Here is a 16,714-nt window from a genome sequence, read left to right as displayed (position 1 = left end):
CAAGGGCAACTGCTCCCCTTGAAAACTATCAGAAAAAAATCATCACTACCGCCATGTTCGGATGCAGCTTCGCCGGGCTGGAGAGACATTTGCGGAAGCGCACTCACTATTTGGGTTGAATCTTGATTTATTTCCACTATGAATAAAGCCATTCGATTTGGTCCCTCGATGTCTGGGGTTTTAACCCGCGTGCATAGGGCCAATGCCCAGACTGTGCCGGTTACTCTACACCAGATTCGTATGGCGGGAAGCACCTCTCAGTTGCCATCGATTGTGCAGCCATCTCTTTGGATGTCCATGTTGCCCAAGTCGCTTCGTCAACGCCGGAAGCTCAAGAACCGCAACCAGAAGAGCATCGTGGAGCGCATGTCAGCCAACCCAGCCACATTCTTTATGGCCATGTTCATTCTCATTGGTTCCATGTCGATCAATCTGTTGGGCATGAAGAACGAGTTTGCCACGTACACGCGCCGCACAGATACTCGCATTGGTCTTTTGAAAGAGGTTGTTGAGAGACTCCAGGCCGGCGAAAAGTTTGATGTGGATCGGGCCTTGGGTGCGGGTGACGAGAGCCACGAGCGGGAATGGGAAGCCAGTAAGTCATGTACCACAAAGACTACCAGGTGGCAGGGCCAATGCTAATACCAGTTTACAGTGGTTGGGCAATTTGTGGACAACTCACTGCCGATAGGAGAGACTGAAGAGAAGCAAATTGAGAAGAATGAGACTGTTTCCACGCCTCCCAAACAGGTAGCTCGCTCCGAATCTGAGCCGGAGGTGCAGGCGCCAACCAAGAAAAGCAAAGGACTTTCCAGCTTCTTCTAGTGTTTCTACAAGCATAGAACCTGGGGATACTGATAATGTATTATATTGTATAACATCAACCTATGGCAGCATTTCTTTAAACGCTACTTGCGCTCTCGTCCGTGATGTGTCAGATGCCGGGTTGTCGGCGGCAATCCTACTGCTTGGCGATATTTCATCCCAAAGTTTATCAACTAGCTGTGGGAGGAGGACATGTGTAGGAAGTTCTACTCTGACTCCCTGTGCGCCAGATTGCTCTGCTTCCAGGCCTGCATGGAAAATATCCTCTCCTCTTACACCACCGATATTCACAATAGCAATAGGCATGCCTCGGTCCTTGGCACTTTTTGCTAGTCTCCAAGCTGAATAAGTAGCCAGAGAGGTTCCCAGGACCAGCAGCTTGCCTGCTTGGTCAATGTACTGCTTTGCCGTATCCTTGACATGATCTTGGATGTTTTCTCCGAATTGGGCCACCGCTGGCTTCAGCACTCCGCCAGTGCTGGTCGGCATCCACGCTCCATCGCTGTCTACTTCGACCTTGTGTTTGTGGCCGGTCGCGTCTTGGGTCGGGTTTGCCAAACAACGAGGGCACGGCGGGTAGCGAAACGTCTGGTACTGGGCTCCGGGAACTTCGACGTCTCCATCGGGATTTGACTTGATGGCGGGTGTACCCAGCTTTTCTGACTGTTTCAAGATTTCTGTCGGTGAGAACGCATCTTTGGCAATTGCATCACGCAGAAACTCAGCCCACACAGGATTCAATCGGGCCATCTCATCCTGGATGATATCGCGAGGAAATTCGGACTTGCACGTAACGCATTTGACAGCGCGCAAATAGCCGTGCAGCTCCATCGTCTGTATTTGCGGGTGAGCCAGCAAATGGAACGAGTCGACATTTTGTGTCACGACGGCATTGACCAAGCCCATACGGCCCAGATCACGCACAGCAAAGTGGCCTGCATTGGGCGCGGCATTATAAAGTGTTGTCCAACCCAGAAAGCTACGGGCCCAGTAGCGCTTGCGTGCAGCATGGCTGGCAATGAATTCGCTGTAGTAGATGGGCCGGTATGTTTTGTTGACTCTGTACGTCCCGTTTTCGCCACGATAGTCTGCGAGCCCCGATGCCACAGAGAGACCGGCGCCCGAAAGTACTACGGTCGACTGTGGTAGGCCGGAAGGCGACCGGGCGGTGAAGAATTCCAGCAAGGCGTCGATGGCTCCGGGGATGGATGTCGCTGTAGACGGCAATGTTTTCGGGGACGGGAATTTATCCCGGTAGGGAATTCGGATGCTAGCCGAACGCATCGGATGTATATTTTTATAGGAGTGGGTAGAGAGCGCGTCCTATAAGGGTGTGTTGGCAAATAGAGTTCACTCAGGTGCATGCAAGTACGAAAGTGGTGAGGCTTACACATTACACCACTGCTTTGGGCAAACTGAAGCGCCAATGTTCAACACACATTAGTCATCCACAAGTTGTAAAATAACGCATTTCGCGATCCTAAATACAAATCTCTGAGTGACGATATGAGCATACCCAGAACACTTGTCTTTGTCTTGGAAGAGATTTTAACAGCATTCTTGTCCCTTCTATCACTGTCATCATTTCTCAAGGTCTGGCGTGTAAACCCTAGCGATAACCCCCTTTTGCCTGATCCACCAGCAACATCTTCCTGCCGCCAGAAGTTAGCACAGCGAATCTGCTCGCTATTCACAATGAGTTCTTCTTCTGTGACACTTATAGAGTCACTAGCACCCGATTCGATGCTCTCCAAGCACTTTGGCCGTGGCTTGATAAACTACTTTTCAGGCACCAAGATCAACCGCCTATCCTTTCTGCGTGGAGACCACAGTTTCCTGAGTGCCGCATTTACCCATCCCGAGACACAATTTGTTCTCCTGAAAGATTTGGTGCCTGCAGTCAAGGACAGCTCAAGCCTTGCGCTGTTCAAGCATGTTGATGTGGCGCCCTTGACGGGTAAAAATCCCTTTGAGACACCTGAAGAGGCCCTCATCAAGGCCTATGATTCCACCAAGAGTACGCCACAGGTGCTGTTCCTAGGTATCGAAGAAGATGGAGCCGCTGGTTTTGAATACAAAGAATACCGCGGACAGCCCTGGTTTGCGGTTGACGTCACGCCACGGGGAACCTTCAAAGAAGCTGCCCAGAGTGTGGTGGATAGCGTCGAGGCCAGCGGGCTTGAGTTTATGAAGAACCCACGGTCCATGACTTTGAAGGCGACAGATGGTAAGTAGAACACGTCCAATTGCACTGCCTACAGTAAAATACTAATCTAGTTTTGTATCAGCTGCCACCTACGCTCAAGCCCGCTCTCTTCTTGATTGGAACGCTCGTAACCAGTTTTGCTCGGGGTGTGGCAGCCCAACATTTTCCGTTCAATCCGGCTACAAGCGCGTATGCCCTCCCACCGACTTCCTCGGACAGGACAAAGCCACTGAGCGGGCAGCCTGCCATACGAGAGTAGGTGTGGCAAACATGTGCTTCCCCCGCTACGACCCTGTGATGATCGCCGCCGTGATCTCCGCCGATGGCAAGCGCGTGCTTCTAGGACGCCAGGCGCGGTATCCGAAACAGTGGTATAGCACGCTGGCCGGTTTCGTCGAACAGGGAGAGTCGGTAGAAGACGCAGTTATCCGTGAGGTCTGGGAGGAGAGCGGCGTCCGGGTCGGCCGCGTAGTGCTGCACTCGACACAACCCTGGCCGTATCCCGCCAGTCTAATGATCGGCGCTGTAGCACAGGCACTTCCCGGTGGAGAGCAGATTAACTTGAGTCATGACGCGGAGCTGCAGGACGCAAAATGGTACCCGTTCGAGGACGTCAGAAAGGCACTTGCGCTTGGTACATTCAGCCTGGATGAGACTGCACAGAAGGATTACGATGGTCTAAAGCTGCCACCTCATACGGCCATCGCTCACCAACTGCTCGCCGCCGTGGTTTCTGGGTTCGGCAACCCTACGGCTAATATATAGATGACCCTAGTCGCGCTCACGCACAATATGGGGCATTCCCTTAGTTAGATCGAATAAGATTGAAAGCAAAAGTGGAGAAACAGAAAATCTGATCAAGCTCAAAATCACGAACTTGCGGCGGCAACAGGGTTGCAAACAAGTGGACTCTGGGAATCCTGATCAGGCTCTCAAACGTAACTAAGGGAATGGGAATCAAGACCGGGCTTGACCAAAGGCTAGAGGCCTGGATAAATGAAAAGTCCAGATGGCTGGCAACATTTCAGCAGCCGGGCAGTTAGTATGTATGCATAGCTACGTAGTTGGTTAATCTATCCTGTAGTCAACTAGATAGAGATAGTGTAGTACTTGAGAGCTACACGGCTTTTGTGAGCCTGTATTTGTATATGTGCACAACATGTCGCCTACATGCTTGCCATTTTCCGATTTAGAGTTATCGTGCTTCTGTACCCTTTATGCTCATGTCAAACTGTCTTGGCAACGGGTTTAGAGAGCAAGGGCCCGGTCTCGGTCTTGGCCTTCTTGGCTGGCTGGGTTCAAGATCTAATCAGATGGAAACGAAAAAGGAGAACAGCAAGGGAAAAGCCAACAACACATGGCGGGAGTATCTATGTTTGCACATACATGCATACATTACTTGTAGTGCTTATAGCCTGTCACTAACAACCCTTGTTCTGAAAAAGAGACAACGAGAAAGACCTGTCCTCGCCGGCCGGGAGGGGACACGTCTCCTGCAGCCCTTTCTTGGGGTAGCTTATTTGCCTGACGGCCAGTGCGAGATCGGCGGTCTGTCTTGTTTGGACGGCAGAGAAAACAGACTCTCTGAAGGTTGTGTGTTGTAGTCTTGATTGGGGCTAGCGTGTCTTGAAATATCGACGTGTGAATACAAGCATATGTGTACATATACACACGTACAAGAGCTTACTTTACTTGTACATGCTTGTTTCGGAGACCCTATGGTGTGGCCTTGCTTGTCAAAGTCTTGCTTCTCGTTATGCTGGGACAGATATCAATCAGTCTAGGTCTTGACGCTGGCCTTGTAAACTCTTGTTTCAAGTAGAGGATATAGAGAAGATAGGTGGAATGTATTTGTAGATGTACTGTACTTGTGAAAAGAGGAATGATGAAATGCCCACGTATTACTATAAGCCCCCCCGGCCTTGTTCAATCAACCGCCACCGGCTAATCAATCAGTGACACTCGCGTTGAAAATGGGCCGAGCCAAGGAACAGGGAACAAGCCAAGACACGCCAAGTCTTGTCAACAGGAAGCAAAGGACAGAAGCTTGGCCAGCTTGGTCGCATTGCTTCGAGCTGAGGCTTGTCATCCTGTTCCCTCGAGTTCTCTCTATGCATAACGACATGCACACATAGTTAACTACAACTAGTCAACACTTGACTTGTATAGTTAGTTACTTGCCCATGTGCTAGTTAGTTACACATCTATAACTACTTCTATATGCACCGGATCTTTTTGAGAGTCGGAGCCCAGCTCACCCAACGCCGGTATTGGGAGATTGTGAGGAGGTGGGGGGAGGAATAGAAAGGACGACAGCTTGTAGGTCTTGCATTTAGCGTGGGGGCGTGCATACATGTCCTCGTAGCATAGAGTTACCCGTGCTTCCATACCCACTGCCTCGTGCAAACTCTCACGTGTTGCTTATCAGATCTTCTCTATCGTCCAGCCAAAAGAAACCAACAATGGCCAGAAGCCAAGCCATAGAATCTTCACCCGCAAAACGCCGAGATCCCATGACTTTTTTTTCTTCGGTCTCTGTGTTTCTCCGCCTCTGATGCGACCTGGCCGCCGGTCTTGCGTCGGCGTTAAACTCAACACGGAAATCTGATCCTTTTTTCACTGGCGTCGTAAAATAACGGGATAGGTCGCTAATTTTTTTCACGCCTAGTTTAATCTTATCAGATTTTCTGATCCACCACATCGCGGCTCACAGGCCATTAAGAGAAGTCGGAAGACACAACGCCATTTTTTTTACGTGTGGTTTGTGGAATGAGTTTTTTTCAATAGACTTTTTCTTGATTTATTGGATTTTACCAGTTCGATTTCCGTCTTCTCACCCGTCCAGCCTGTACCTGGATGTTGTGCATAGTGTTTGTGGACTTGCACCATTCTCTCACCAGCCTGCTATTTTCTTCTCTCCTCCCCATATGAGCTTCCAGTTCATGTCAAATCCTGGCTGCTCTCGTTGCCGTCGATCCTCCCGGCCCCGTGTAAACCGCCAGATGAGACTCAAGAGCATGATCCTGCTCTGCATTATACATGCATACACAAACACTAGGAGCTTGAGAAGCACCAGGGCAACATAGAAACAAAGAAGTGCCTGACAACTCACGAGACTGCGATACACAAGATGGCAGGCTGTAGACCAGGGATACGCGGAGTAGAAAATAAGTGGAATCCAGAAAAGCGTGTATGTCCGTCCAGACCAATCCATCTTGGGATGCCTCGTCTGCCCGGCTCGGCTTTGGTTACATACTTGTCTCTTGTTAGGCCACTTAACCAACTCCCCCTGCTCCGAGTTGCTAGTGGCTAGCGCATCTAGCTTATGAAGGAGCAATATGTTTGCTAACAGGCGCGTTAACGTTCTGTCGTGCTCTCAAGAAGCTAATGAAGGATGGCACAGGCCGTACGGTTACATGGCCCGAGACCAACTTGCGTATAAGAAGACAAAAAGTCCCCGCTGCTGCCACCCTAACTGTGCGCTTTACTCCCCTTCCTCTGACTATCCACTGGTTCTGGCGCTTGAAGACCTCTACAGCTTCTTTACAGCTGCTTCCTCTGTTGTCACCGTGTCGATCAGCAAGAAAGACTGCTGATTCTATCCAAGGTCGCTTTCTTTTCTACATCTAGTCTCTTCCCTTTCTATAACTACCCTTTCTGCGTTCTCTCCCTTACAGCCATGATGTTCGAGAAAAGCTCGGAGATGGCCGTGTCGGTCGACGCTGAGAAGCTGGAGCCTCACCATGCTGCTGTCAACAACTCCGATGTGGCTTCTACCAAGAGCGATGACTTCCAGCCCGGTGTTGCCCGTGCCCGTGCTGTCGCCTCGGTCTGGGACACCAAGACACTCTGGACCATGTTTGTTCTGTGAGTTTGGCTTCAGCTCAGCTTTGCCTCATCTCTCATACTCATTGCTAACCATATCATTGTACTTGTTCAGGCTTTACTTGGTCAACTTCGTCAGCGCCCTGCTTAGCTCCGTCCAAAGCTCTCTTAACGCCTACATCACTTCCAGCTTCAGCAGTCACGGCTTGCTATCAGCTCTCGATGTCCTTTCTACGATCTTGTCTGGATGCACCCAGCTGGCTCTGGCCAAGGTCTCCGATGTTTTTGGTCGTGTTGAGTCTTTCACCTCTATGCTTCTGATTACCCTCATTGGTCTCGTCATGAAGGCTTTTGCCAAGGACATTCAGACCTATGTGGCTGCCCATGTTCTGTACTGGGTTGGCTATGTTGGTCAGGTGTATGTCGTCAATGTCATGATTTCCGATATTACTTCGCTTCGCAACCGGATGATCATCTTTGGCATCAACACTACTCCCGTCATCTGCTCAACATTTGCTGGTCCTAAGATTGCCGAACGCTTCTATGAAGACCTCAACTTCCGCTGGGCTTTCGGTGCCTTTGCCATCATACTGGCCGCTGTCTCCATCCCCTGCATTGCTCTGCTCCTGATTACTGAGGCAAAGGCCCGCAAGCAAGGTCTGCTGCCGAAACGTGATAGCGGTCGCACGCTCATTCAGTCGCTTAAGTACTACGCTGTAGAGTTTGACAGTAAGTGAATCCTTTCTATCTCAAAAAAGGCTGTCATCTATTTTTCATTAGCTGACACATTGTTCTTTAGTTGTTGGCATGATCCTCATCATCTCTGCCTGGGCCTTCCTGCTACTTCCCTACTCTCTGGTTGGCTACGCTCCCCACGGTTGGAAGACCGATTACATCATTGCCTTCGAGGTTGTCGGTGTTCTTCTGTTCCCCGTGTTTGCTATCTGGGAGTTCAAGTATGCCACGGTCAAGTTCCTGCCCTGGAAGTACTTGACTGACCGCACCATTATCGGATCTTGCCTGCTCTACGGTGTCATGTTCCTGTCCACTTACACCTGGGACACCTACCTGTACTCTTACATCCAGGTTGTCAACGGTCTTGGTATTGCCACTGCCGGTTACGTCATCAACTCATACTCGTTGGCCTCTGCCATCATTTCTCCCGCCGCCGGCTGGGCCATCCGCTACACCGGCAGATTCAAGATGATTGCTCTTTGTGGTGTGCCGTTGATGCTGCTCGGTACCTGCCTGCTGATCCCCTTCCGCCGCCCCGGTGTTGGCCGTGGCTGGATTGTCCTGACCCAGGTTCTGGTTGGTATTGGCGCCGGTCTTTTCTCCATGTGTGGCCAAATCGCCGTCATGGCTCCTGTTACCCACCAAGAGATTGCCGTTGTTCTTGCCATCTATGGCATGTTTGGCTCTCTGGGTGCCTCCATTGGCATTGCCATCGCTGGAGGTATCTGGAACAACACATTGTACAAGGGGCTAGTCTCTCGTCTACCCGACGACATGAAGGACCAGGCTGCCACCATCTACGGCGACATCACCATCCAGATGGGCTTTGCTAGCGGTACACCCGGACGGGACGCCGTTGTTGGCGCATATGGCCAGACCCAACGCTACATGGTTATTGCTGGTGCTTGCTTCATGCCTTTGTGCCTTCTCTCAATCTGGATGTGGAGAAACATCAACATCCGCAAGATGGAGTCCGAGGGTCACAGTCAGACCAAGGGCCGTATCTTCTAAAAGAAGAAAATGGAAGATGAGTGAAAAAGAAGTTATAGTGTATCTGTCTCTGTCATAATAAATACTCGGCTGGATCCTATTGGTCTCGGTCCGTGGGTACACAGCCAAGCCCTACTTTGATGTGTTTGGCTATTTTCGGGGAGGCTATTGTTTGCTGGTTCGTGGGTGGTGCACTTCTACTTCTATCCTGTTTGGTGTCTCAAAATATGGTTGCGTGAGTCGACTTCTAATCTATGTAGTTATGTAATATTGAAAATGACATCCCAGTTCGATTTTTTTTCACTTGCTCAATATCAGCAAAGGGAGGTGCTCGTGCTCAGATTGGTTCCATTTGAATAATACGTCTACTTACATGTAGATGACTATAGGTATGTGCATCTATGTCATTGGCCAAGTCTGACAAGAGATTTTCCTATAGAACTGTGTAACTATACTGGTGCTGTACTACTTTGGGGGTTCAGGTCGAATCTTAACACCAATGGTATGGAGGAACCGAGCAAGTCGGCCCGACGGCAAACATGCCCAAGGCTCCTATTGAAATACATAGTTTACTTGCTTCAAGTGAATATTAAGTTACTTACTGAAGAAGGGAAATTGTCGATGAAAAATTATTGACAGACCTAGATTGTACGACGAAAATGACCTAATCCGTCAACTACCTGAGCAACCCGATAGACCCCCCGCTGTCAGAGGCCCTGGCGTGTATAACCAGCCCGGCGCCGCAAATCCCCGCCCTCCAGGAATCGATCCCAACGGTTTGGCTCAAGATCTTCAAGGTCAAAGCCGAAAAGTCGATTACCAGAGCCATCCTTTGCACCGGAGTCGACATTGCCCAAGTCAGCGATGAGGCCCTCGAAATGCCCGAAGCGTCCTAGGCGTACGTCCTCCAAAAATCCCTGGGTCCGTTGTGGGACGACTTCCTCACAATCCCAGAGGTCATAGAGTTAGTTGTTGTCAAGAACCGCCTCAACTCCAAACAGAAAATGGAGAAAGCGTTCAACGCATCCCACGGCATCTCTCGCCCCCCTCAGGAAAATGGCATCCAACTTTTTCTCGAAAGCATCAAGAGTTACTGCCGACTTCACTCAGAATTACACCGCCTGTTTCGGATCCATGATTCCTTCCTGATTGGGGACGCCTTCATAATACTCAAGCGTGTCTATCCTACGATCACCTACGATCTCTTCTTTGCACAGATAGAACGCGCTTAAGAGGTATCCAACATGCCATCATTTGAAGAGTTCGCCAACCACCTGCTGGCAAGCTTTGCTGTAACCTCAGTTCACTCTACAGCAGTAACTCGTTAGAGGTGAAACCTAGGTCTAGCCTTCAATAATTAAGATGAGATTTTGACAATTTCTATAGGGTCTACTAGGGTTAACACAAGAAAAAAACCCCCACCCCAAAAATGCGAAGGCTTTTGGTGCGAGATTAATTGTGGAAAAAGGAAGATTACGAGAAGCATCGACGTTGAAATGCTTCTCATCATGAAGACACCTAATGCGTTTTTAGTCAGGTGGTTCTGCTGGAATCAAGAAAAACATGACAAACATGGCTACCGAGTCGAGACTCTACATGCAATCGCGCCTGGCACAACGAGTGCTGAGCGTGTTTAAATTTTTGATTTACAAGCTTGTGAGAGCTTGAAGAAATGTCGCAAACACCCCACAGTCAAGAACCTGGTAGACCAGACGTCAATGGCTGATAGGTTGGTGTTTAAATCTTTTCTCAAGGGGGCCGGGAACGGAAGGAAATCCATCGAAGGAGACAACCCTCAGCAAGCCGCCGTAGCGGAGCCGCCAGATAAACCGACCTCTCCATATGACGATGTAGAAGTCAGCCGAATTGTTGAAGAAGAGAGAAGAAGAAGAATCGAGATTGATGGCGCCGTCGTGTAGAATTTATACTTGTTTTTGGCCCACTTTCAATGGGGCTTTGAGTGGAGACAGTGATTACTCATCATTATTGCATCAGCACAGACCAGGTCCTGAGGCGTAAGATACGTGGCGTTGACAATGTGGCGTCGAATAACTGGCAGTACTGTCCAAATTTTTTTTCGATTGGAGCCGGTCCCGATGAGCTCGCCAAATGACGCTGAGGTTAGGTAAAAGTAACAACAATCGTACAACCGTGTTGTGATATCTTCCACCTTTATCCCTTCGGACTCACAGACAGAAATTGTTGTCAAAATGCCCTCACTATGGACTACCATTACCGGTGGTAACAACAAGGACAAGCAACAGGCCCAGAACGTTGCTTCCCACATGCCGGCGGCGCCCACCGCTGCCCCTCCCGCCCCGGAAACGTCAGCCCCGGACGCTCCCTCCTACGACCCCACGCAAAACACGGGCGTTGAATCGTTTCTCAAGCCCTCCGCCTTTGCCGATCCCGCCCTGCTCCACCCGTTGGCCGGTCTAGATAAGGACACTCTCGAATACATTACGCTCGACGATGCTTCGTTGCCTGCCGGCCAGTCCGTCATCGCGTCGCGCGGCTTCACCGATGACCTCTGCTACGGTACCGGTATCACCTACCTCGGTGCTCTGACGCTAGGAGGCGCCTGGGGTTTACAAGAGGGCCTGCGCCGCTCCGAGGGCCAGCCACCGAAGCTGCGACTCAACTCGGTGCTCAACGCCGTCACCAAGCGGGGTCCTTTCCTGGGTAACTCGGCCGGTGTCATTGCTATTATCTACAACTGCTTCAACGGCCTGATTGGTGCCACGCGGGGGAAGCATGATTCTGCCAACTCGATCGTTGCTGGTTTCCTGTCTGGCGCCCTTTTCCGGAGTACCAAGGGCATCAAGCCCATGCTTGTTGCTGGCGGTGTTGTTTCTGGATTTGCTACTGCCTGGGTGGTAAGTTAACAGATGTTGAAGCGTGAGACATAGGGAACTAAAACCAGAACTACATGCTAACTGTGTCACCAGATTGCCAAGAAGGCCCTTCTTCCCGAAGAAGAGCAGCCGCTCCCTCCCCGCGACCTGTAATATCGACCGCCTTGTGCCATTCCTTGGGGTCTTTCCCTATCCCGCCATGGCTGGCGGCTGTACTTGTACCATATGTTCTTTATCATTTTCTTACTTTTCCACAACCTCCTGTACGAATAAACACTTGCCCCTTCCTCGTTCACAGATCTTGGATAAGGGGCGGGTGTCGGTGCGAGCTAAGGGCTCATCCTCCTACTCTTCCTGTTCAACGCCTTATTGTCTGTTTTCTTTTTCTCTGCCTGTTTTCACATTGTGCATTTTTCTATATTCCCCGTTCCTCCTCTGTTTTTCCTGGTTATGTTGATGGGCTCTTGGCGACGGGTGGTTAGATTCTAATTGCGCTTTCGAGTCATGATATCAATTTCTTCCATACACGTCATCCTTTGGCTTGGGCGGAGTTTGAGATACGAAAAATGAAATGTTAGTTTGATCGATAGCATCACCCCACGGGGGGATTTGAATCATGCATGTGCGGGTGGGTGATAGATAGAGGGAGACACCTTGGCTTTGTTTCCTCGGGCTAGCCCCCAGACAAGCAGGGTTTGGAGCTCCTTTAAAACAGAGGCTTAGCTTGGTACTACTGTTGCACAGGGCAGCCTTGTTTGGGGCATGGGACGTTGCATGAAAAGTTTGCTCCTGTGTAATACAAGTAAGAGAGCTGGTGATAAGGTCATGAGGCGGTCATGGAGCCGCTGAGTGTGGATAGGCCGCCGGTAAGCACTCGGCGAATACACGGCCCCTCAGAGCCACACCGATCAAGGCATCTTGATTGAGCTACAAGCGACATTTTCCCGCAGACAAAGCCGCAGTCTCATATGGGTGGGTGGGGGCCTGTCAAGGGAGTCAAGGGAAGGGGTCAGACTGTGCTTGGCTCATTGTCGCACAAGAAAAGCGAGCCGCTAGAGCCGGTTATCTGCCTGAACAACGGAAGCTCATTCCAGGCAGCTCGTGACCTCTGTGTACACCCTGGCGGTGGAATTGCATTGTGTTGTTAAAGAGCCTGGCCCCAACAGGTGTCTGACACCTTTCATTCCACCACCCACCAGATCTCTCTGTTTCCCACTATCTTCAACGCCCCTTGCTTCTGTGCTTGTTCTTTGACTTGGATCGTTAGAGCCCACTACCGGTAAAATATGGCTGGCTGTCCTCATGAGGCATTCCCCATGCCTTCGATTCCGGTCTTGTATCATCCCCATTTCAGAGGCATGTACCTGGTGGTTGGCAGTCAATGCCCAGGCATTTTTCAGCAGAATACTGTTGGAGGAGCAACAGTGAGTAATTATTTCTCTTATTTAGAACTGACACAGCAACAGGCGGAAGAATAGAGATTTCCACCGCAAGTTTTTATTCTTCCAACAGGCTGCTGTCTTGCCATACACTGCCTATTTGACTCTCCCTTTTGCCATCCCCCGAATCTTCATCACCACCGCCATCATCACCGAGGACAGTCCCTACACACATCCACTCATCCACACTCCCACACCGACCACCCATTATGGCCTATGCCATCCGATCTGATTTTGCAGTTTGCGATTACTGCGAAGTTGACCCCAAGCTCACCGGCGCAAGGTTCCGCCCGCGCACCAAGTCTGACCCCCCGCAATGTGTCCACAAACATCGAAAGGAGCTCTTCGACTACTACAACAAGCTTACTGCTAAAGAGTCGAAGAAGAAAGCCCACTGTGAAAACCTTCGGCGCCAGTGGCTCAAGGAAGACCTTGGAAAACATGGTGCCAACTGTAATAAGTGCGCACAGAAGAGGCTTCTCCGGGCTCAGGTCAAGGAAGAGAAGAAGATTGCCAAAGAGAAGGAAAGAGCCGAGCGAAGAGCCGAGAGGGCCAGGAGACACGAGGAGGCCAAGAAGGCCTTGGAGGCTGAGATTTTGAGCAAGGTTGAGCAGCTGAAGAAGACCGTGGACGAGGAAGTTCGCAAGGTCCTCGAGGGGGAGAATATCGACGAAAAGGAAGTCAAACGAGAGTTGGCGATGCAGGCTAAAAAGAAGGCTGCAGTCGAGGCTAAGGAGAAAGCCGATGAAGCAGTAGCTGCCAAAAGGAAGGCTGAGCGGGATGCCAAAAAGATGGCTGAAGAAGTAGCAGCGGTCGCTAAGGCAAAGGCCGAAGCAGAGGCAAAGAAGAGGGCCTCGGAGGAGAAGACCAAGAAAGAGGCTGCCGCTAAGGCTGATAAGGAAGCCAAGAAGAAGGCCGGGGAAGAGGCCAAGCGAAAGGCTGTTGCTGAGGCCAAGAAGAGGGCCGAGGAGGAAGCCAAAAAGAAGGCTGAAGAGGAGGCTCAGAAGAAAGCCAACAACAAGACCGGAGCCGAAACTAAGGGAACCCCCACAATCGCAAGCCGCGAGAAGATCGAGCAAGCTTATCTGATATTGCAAGAGAAGTCTCTTGGGTCTATCACCTCCATCCTTAAGCGCGAACACCCGGGCTCGAGGTACCGCAACTTACGAGAGGAGAGGCGACTGAAGCGTGCCTCGAAACTAGACTACCACGACGTCGACAGAATTGCCCACAAGTACAAATGGAATGGCACGAACTACGATTATACCTCAAAGTTCATTGCCTCTGACAAATCTACCAGTGGTGGAAGGCCTGCCGTCAGTTCCTCCCACAAACAATCGACCACTTCTACTTCATTCCTATAGATTTATATTTCCTCAGGCACCCAGAAAAATCCCTGCTGATATACTAACATCTTCGCTACAAAATAGGCCGCTGGCTCAGCTAATAGTAGCCCTTGTAACACCAGAACCTTGCCTCATAGATCAAGGTATGCCTGCACTAGTCTGGTGTCCAAGTTTATATGCTAACCTGTTTTTGTTGGCAGTCATCGTCGTTCGCATTGCGCCCCATACCCACCGGACTCCGACCCTCAGAAAATGTTCCAGTTCAAGAGTGAAAATGGAGAGTATACTGTACGCTCCCGTTTCAGCATTGACAAGCTTGGTGACAAGGTCGTTTGGCACCACCAGTGGGCTGGTGATGTTTGGTTCGCCGAGTATAAGGCACCTAAGAAATAAACCTTCACTTCTGGGGCTAAGTACTACATGTGTCACCGGTAAGTCCGCGCTTTTACTTCTGTGCCAACGATGCAAAAGGCCTTAAACTAATATCGCTTGAGAAGATGTGACTTTTGCGTTCTTCTGACGAGAGCACAGCTTGCACTGGCAAGCAGGACGCTTGTATTTTTTTTTGGGAGATGTTGGTACAAACTTGATATGAATATTACTTTGATGATGGTTTCTATTCTTTTCATGTTCAACGTAAATAATGTCAAATGGATTGAGAAACTCGTAATAGTGCGAGGTTGAAGGTCGTTGATAAAAACCATGATGTCGATGACTAATCATGTATTTATATGCTTGTCGCTCTTGCCCACATCCAACATCCTCCCGAAACCAAATCGTCTCAACCTTTGTCTCTTCTTTTAACCATCAAGTGCAACGAAACAAAATGCTTTTCATCGGCCTGACAGGATCTATTGCCACTGGCAAATCCACCGTCTCCTCGGTTTTATCGCAATCGCCCTATTCTATTCCCATTATTGATGCTGATGTCCTTGCTCGCAAGATTGTGGAACCTGGAACCAACGGATATGCAGCCATCGTAAAATATTTCGGCCCCACAACCCCGGATCTACTCGTTCCCGTAGCGGACAATATGCCTGAAAACGGACCGGAAGGCAAGGGCCGACCCCTCAACCGGCCGGCACTTGGGCGCCGGGTATTCGGCGACTCAGACGAGCGAAAGCACGACCGTGGTGTTTTGAATAAAATCATCCATCCTGCTGTTCGCACGGAAATGTACCGATCTCTGTTCTGGTATTATTTGGCTGGACATTGGGCTGTTATTCTTGATATCCCGCTACTTTTCGAGACGGGCCTCGACCAAATTTGCGGAACCGTCATTGTTGTGGCTGTTAGCGACCCAGAAGTCCAGATGAAGCGCCTAATGGCTAGAGATTCGCACCTGACCAGAGAAGATGCCGAGAATCGGGTACGCAGCCAGGGCGACGTGCGCATCAAGGCCAAGAGATGCTCGGCACGCGGAGAGGGTCGTGGTGTCGTACTCTGGAACGACAGTTCCCGCGAGGATTTGGAGAAAAATATCGGAGCTGCTGTTACAAACCTCCAGACCGCAAGCCCCTCCTGGTGGTCGTATTCCCTGCTCGCTTGCCCGCCTTTGGGTTTGATGATGGGCATTTATGGGTTTCTTCAAAATATCCGCCTGAACCGTAAATGGGCTCAAGTAGAGAAAGAAGCGAGCGCAAAGTTGTGATCTCACATTTCCAAGGAGTTGTTACGGAGCCAACATTGGCCGTCATACTCTTTCAGGTATTAGTCATTGGTAGAATAAGAAAGTAGTTCGCACCTTCTAAATACATCAAGCTTATTGAAATTTAACGCAACCGCCTCGAAATCGGAAACTACTACTTTCACGATGACTCGCAACTGCCTTTCGCGATATCACAAAAAGGTGAAAGAAGTGAAAATTTTGCTTACCCGAACCTTTTTTCTTCAAGTTCTCCCCTTCCAATCTTCTCATATTCACGCTTGTCAATCGCTCATCCATCGAAATCTACTGAACTCTGTCTTCCGATTGCTGTTGAACTCCATACACCCTAACCTTTCCTGTGATAAGTTATTCTTGGGTACTTGTTGTTTCACAAGTCTTTTTCTTTTGATCTATCTAGCATTCAGTCCTACGCCGTCTAGAGACTATTTTGGAAATGTCACTTTCTTCGAAAATTGCAAGCGATATGGAGTACTTGAAGCGTATGGACCAGATCTATCTTGATTTATGCGACACACAAGATAATACCAAGGTGGGTGTCATGTTTGCTCATATCCAAGCCAAAACTCCCACAACTTCCATGTCCGAAATTGTTCATGTCATCTAACTGGCTTAGCAGAAAAATGAAAAGCTTTCCTTTAATGGGACCGTATACGACAAACATCTTCGAGAACTATCTTCCTTTTCCCAATACTCGAATGAAAATGGCAAGTTTATGATCTAGCACTTCACAGCGGAGAATGGCTCAAGGAGGCTTATTTTTCTTCGCCAGACTACATTATCTAATGACATAAAAGAAGGGGTTTCACTCCCAGACGTAAAAGTGG

At 49.8% G+C, this 16,714-nt stretch overlaps 7 protein-coding genes across 7 annotated transcripts; 6 read left to right on the top strand and 1 right to left on the bottom strand.

Moving 5' to 3' along the window:
* Positions 1 to 138: 138 nt before the first annotated feature.
* Positions 139 to 825, top strand: BROUX77_002930 (uncharacterized protein; the record flags this gene model as incomplete). The annotated part of the gene is made up of 2 exons (XM_073747525.1): positions 139 to 595; positions 656 to 825. 2 exons carry the CDS (start codon positions 139 to 141, stop codon positions 823 to 825), a joined length of 627 nt encoding a protein of 208 aa, XP_073608012.1.
* Positions 826 to 885: 60 nt separating this feature from the next.
* On the bottom strand, positions 886 to 2,109 carry BROUX77_002929 (uncharacterized protein; the record flags this gene model as incomplete). The annotated part of the gene is made up of 1 exon (XM_073747524.1): positions 886 to 2,109. The coding sequence occupies one exon, from the start codon at positions 2,107 to 2,109 to the stop codon at positions 886 to 888; it is 1,224 nt and encodes a 407-aa protein (XP_073608011.1).
* Positions 2,110 to 2,520: 411 nt separating this feature from the next.
* Positions 2,521 to 3,796, top strand: BROUX77_002928 (uncharacterized protein; the record flags this gene model as incomplete). The annotated part of the gene is made up of 2 exons (XM_073747523.1): positions 2,521 to 3,052; positions 3,114 to 3,796. 2 exons carry the CDS (start codon positions 2,521 to 2,523, stop codon positions 3,794 to 3,796), a joined length of 1,215 nt encoding a protein of 404 aa, XP_073608010.1.
* Positions 3,797 to 6,713: 2,917 nt separating this feature from the next.
* BROUX77_002927 (uncharacterized protein) lies at positions 6,714 to 8,602 on the top strand (the record flags this gene model as incomplete). Its single annotated transcript, XM_073747521.1, has 3 exons — positions 6,714 to 6,898; positions 6,972 to 7,585; positions 7,656 to 8,602. The coding sequence occupies 3 exons, from the start codon at positions 6,714 to 6,716 to the stop codon at positions 8,600 to 8,602; spliced, it is 1,746 nt and encodes a 581-aa protein (XP_073608009.1).
* A 2,189-nt stretch (positions 8,603 to 10,791) lies between these two features.
* Positions 10,792 to 11,589, top strand: BROUX77_002926 (uncharacterized protein; the record flags this gene model as incomplete). Its single annotated transcript, XM_073747520.1, has 2 exons — positions 10,792 to 11,457; positions 11,530 to 11,589. The coding sequence occupies 2 exons, from the start codon at positions 10,792 to 10,794 to the stop codon at positions 11,587 to 11,589; spliced, it is 726 nt and encodes a 241-aa protein (XP_073608008.1).
* A 1,495-nt stretch (positions 11,590 to 13,084) lies between these two features.
* Positions 13,085 to 14,614, top strand: BROUX77_002925 (uncharacterized protein; the record flags this gene model as incomplete). Its single annotated transcript, XM_073747519.1, has 3 exons — positions 13,085 to 14,191; positions 14,306 to 14,364; positions 14,422 to 14,614. 3 exons carry the CDS (start codon positions 13,085 to 13,087, stop codon positions 14,612 to 14,614), a joined length of 1,359 nt encoding a protein of 452 aa, XP_073608007.1.
* Positions 14,615 to 15,047: 433 nt separating this feature from the next.
* BROUX77_002924 (uncharacterized protein) lies at positions 15,048 to 15,872 on the top strand (the record flags this gene model as incomplete). The annotated part of the gene is made up of 1 exon (XM_073747518.1): positions 15,048 to 15,872. One exon carries the CDS (start codon positions 15,048 to 15,050, stop codon positions 15,870 to 15,872), a length of 825 nt encoding a protein of 274 aa, XP_073608006.1.
* Between the last annotated feature and the right edge of the window lie 842 nt (positions 15,873 to 16,714).

The sequence above is a fragment of the Berkeleyomyces rouxiae genome, assembly GCF_048999995.1.
Source record: "Berkeleyomyces rouxiae strain 22BRR77 chromosome Unknown BrBRR77_ptg000002l, whole genome shotgun sequence".
In the NCBI taxonomy this organism is placed as follows: domain Eukaryota; kingdom Fungi; phylum Ascomycota; class Sordariomycetes; order Microascales; family Ceratocystidaceae; genus Berkeleyomyces; species Berkeleyomyces rouxiae.
Note: the sequence above shows the minus strand (reverse complement) of the source record. Positions and strands in the feature narration are given on the sequence as shown.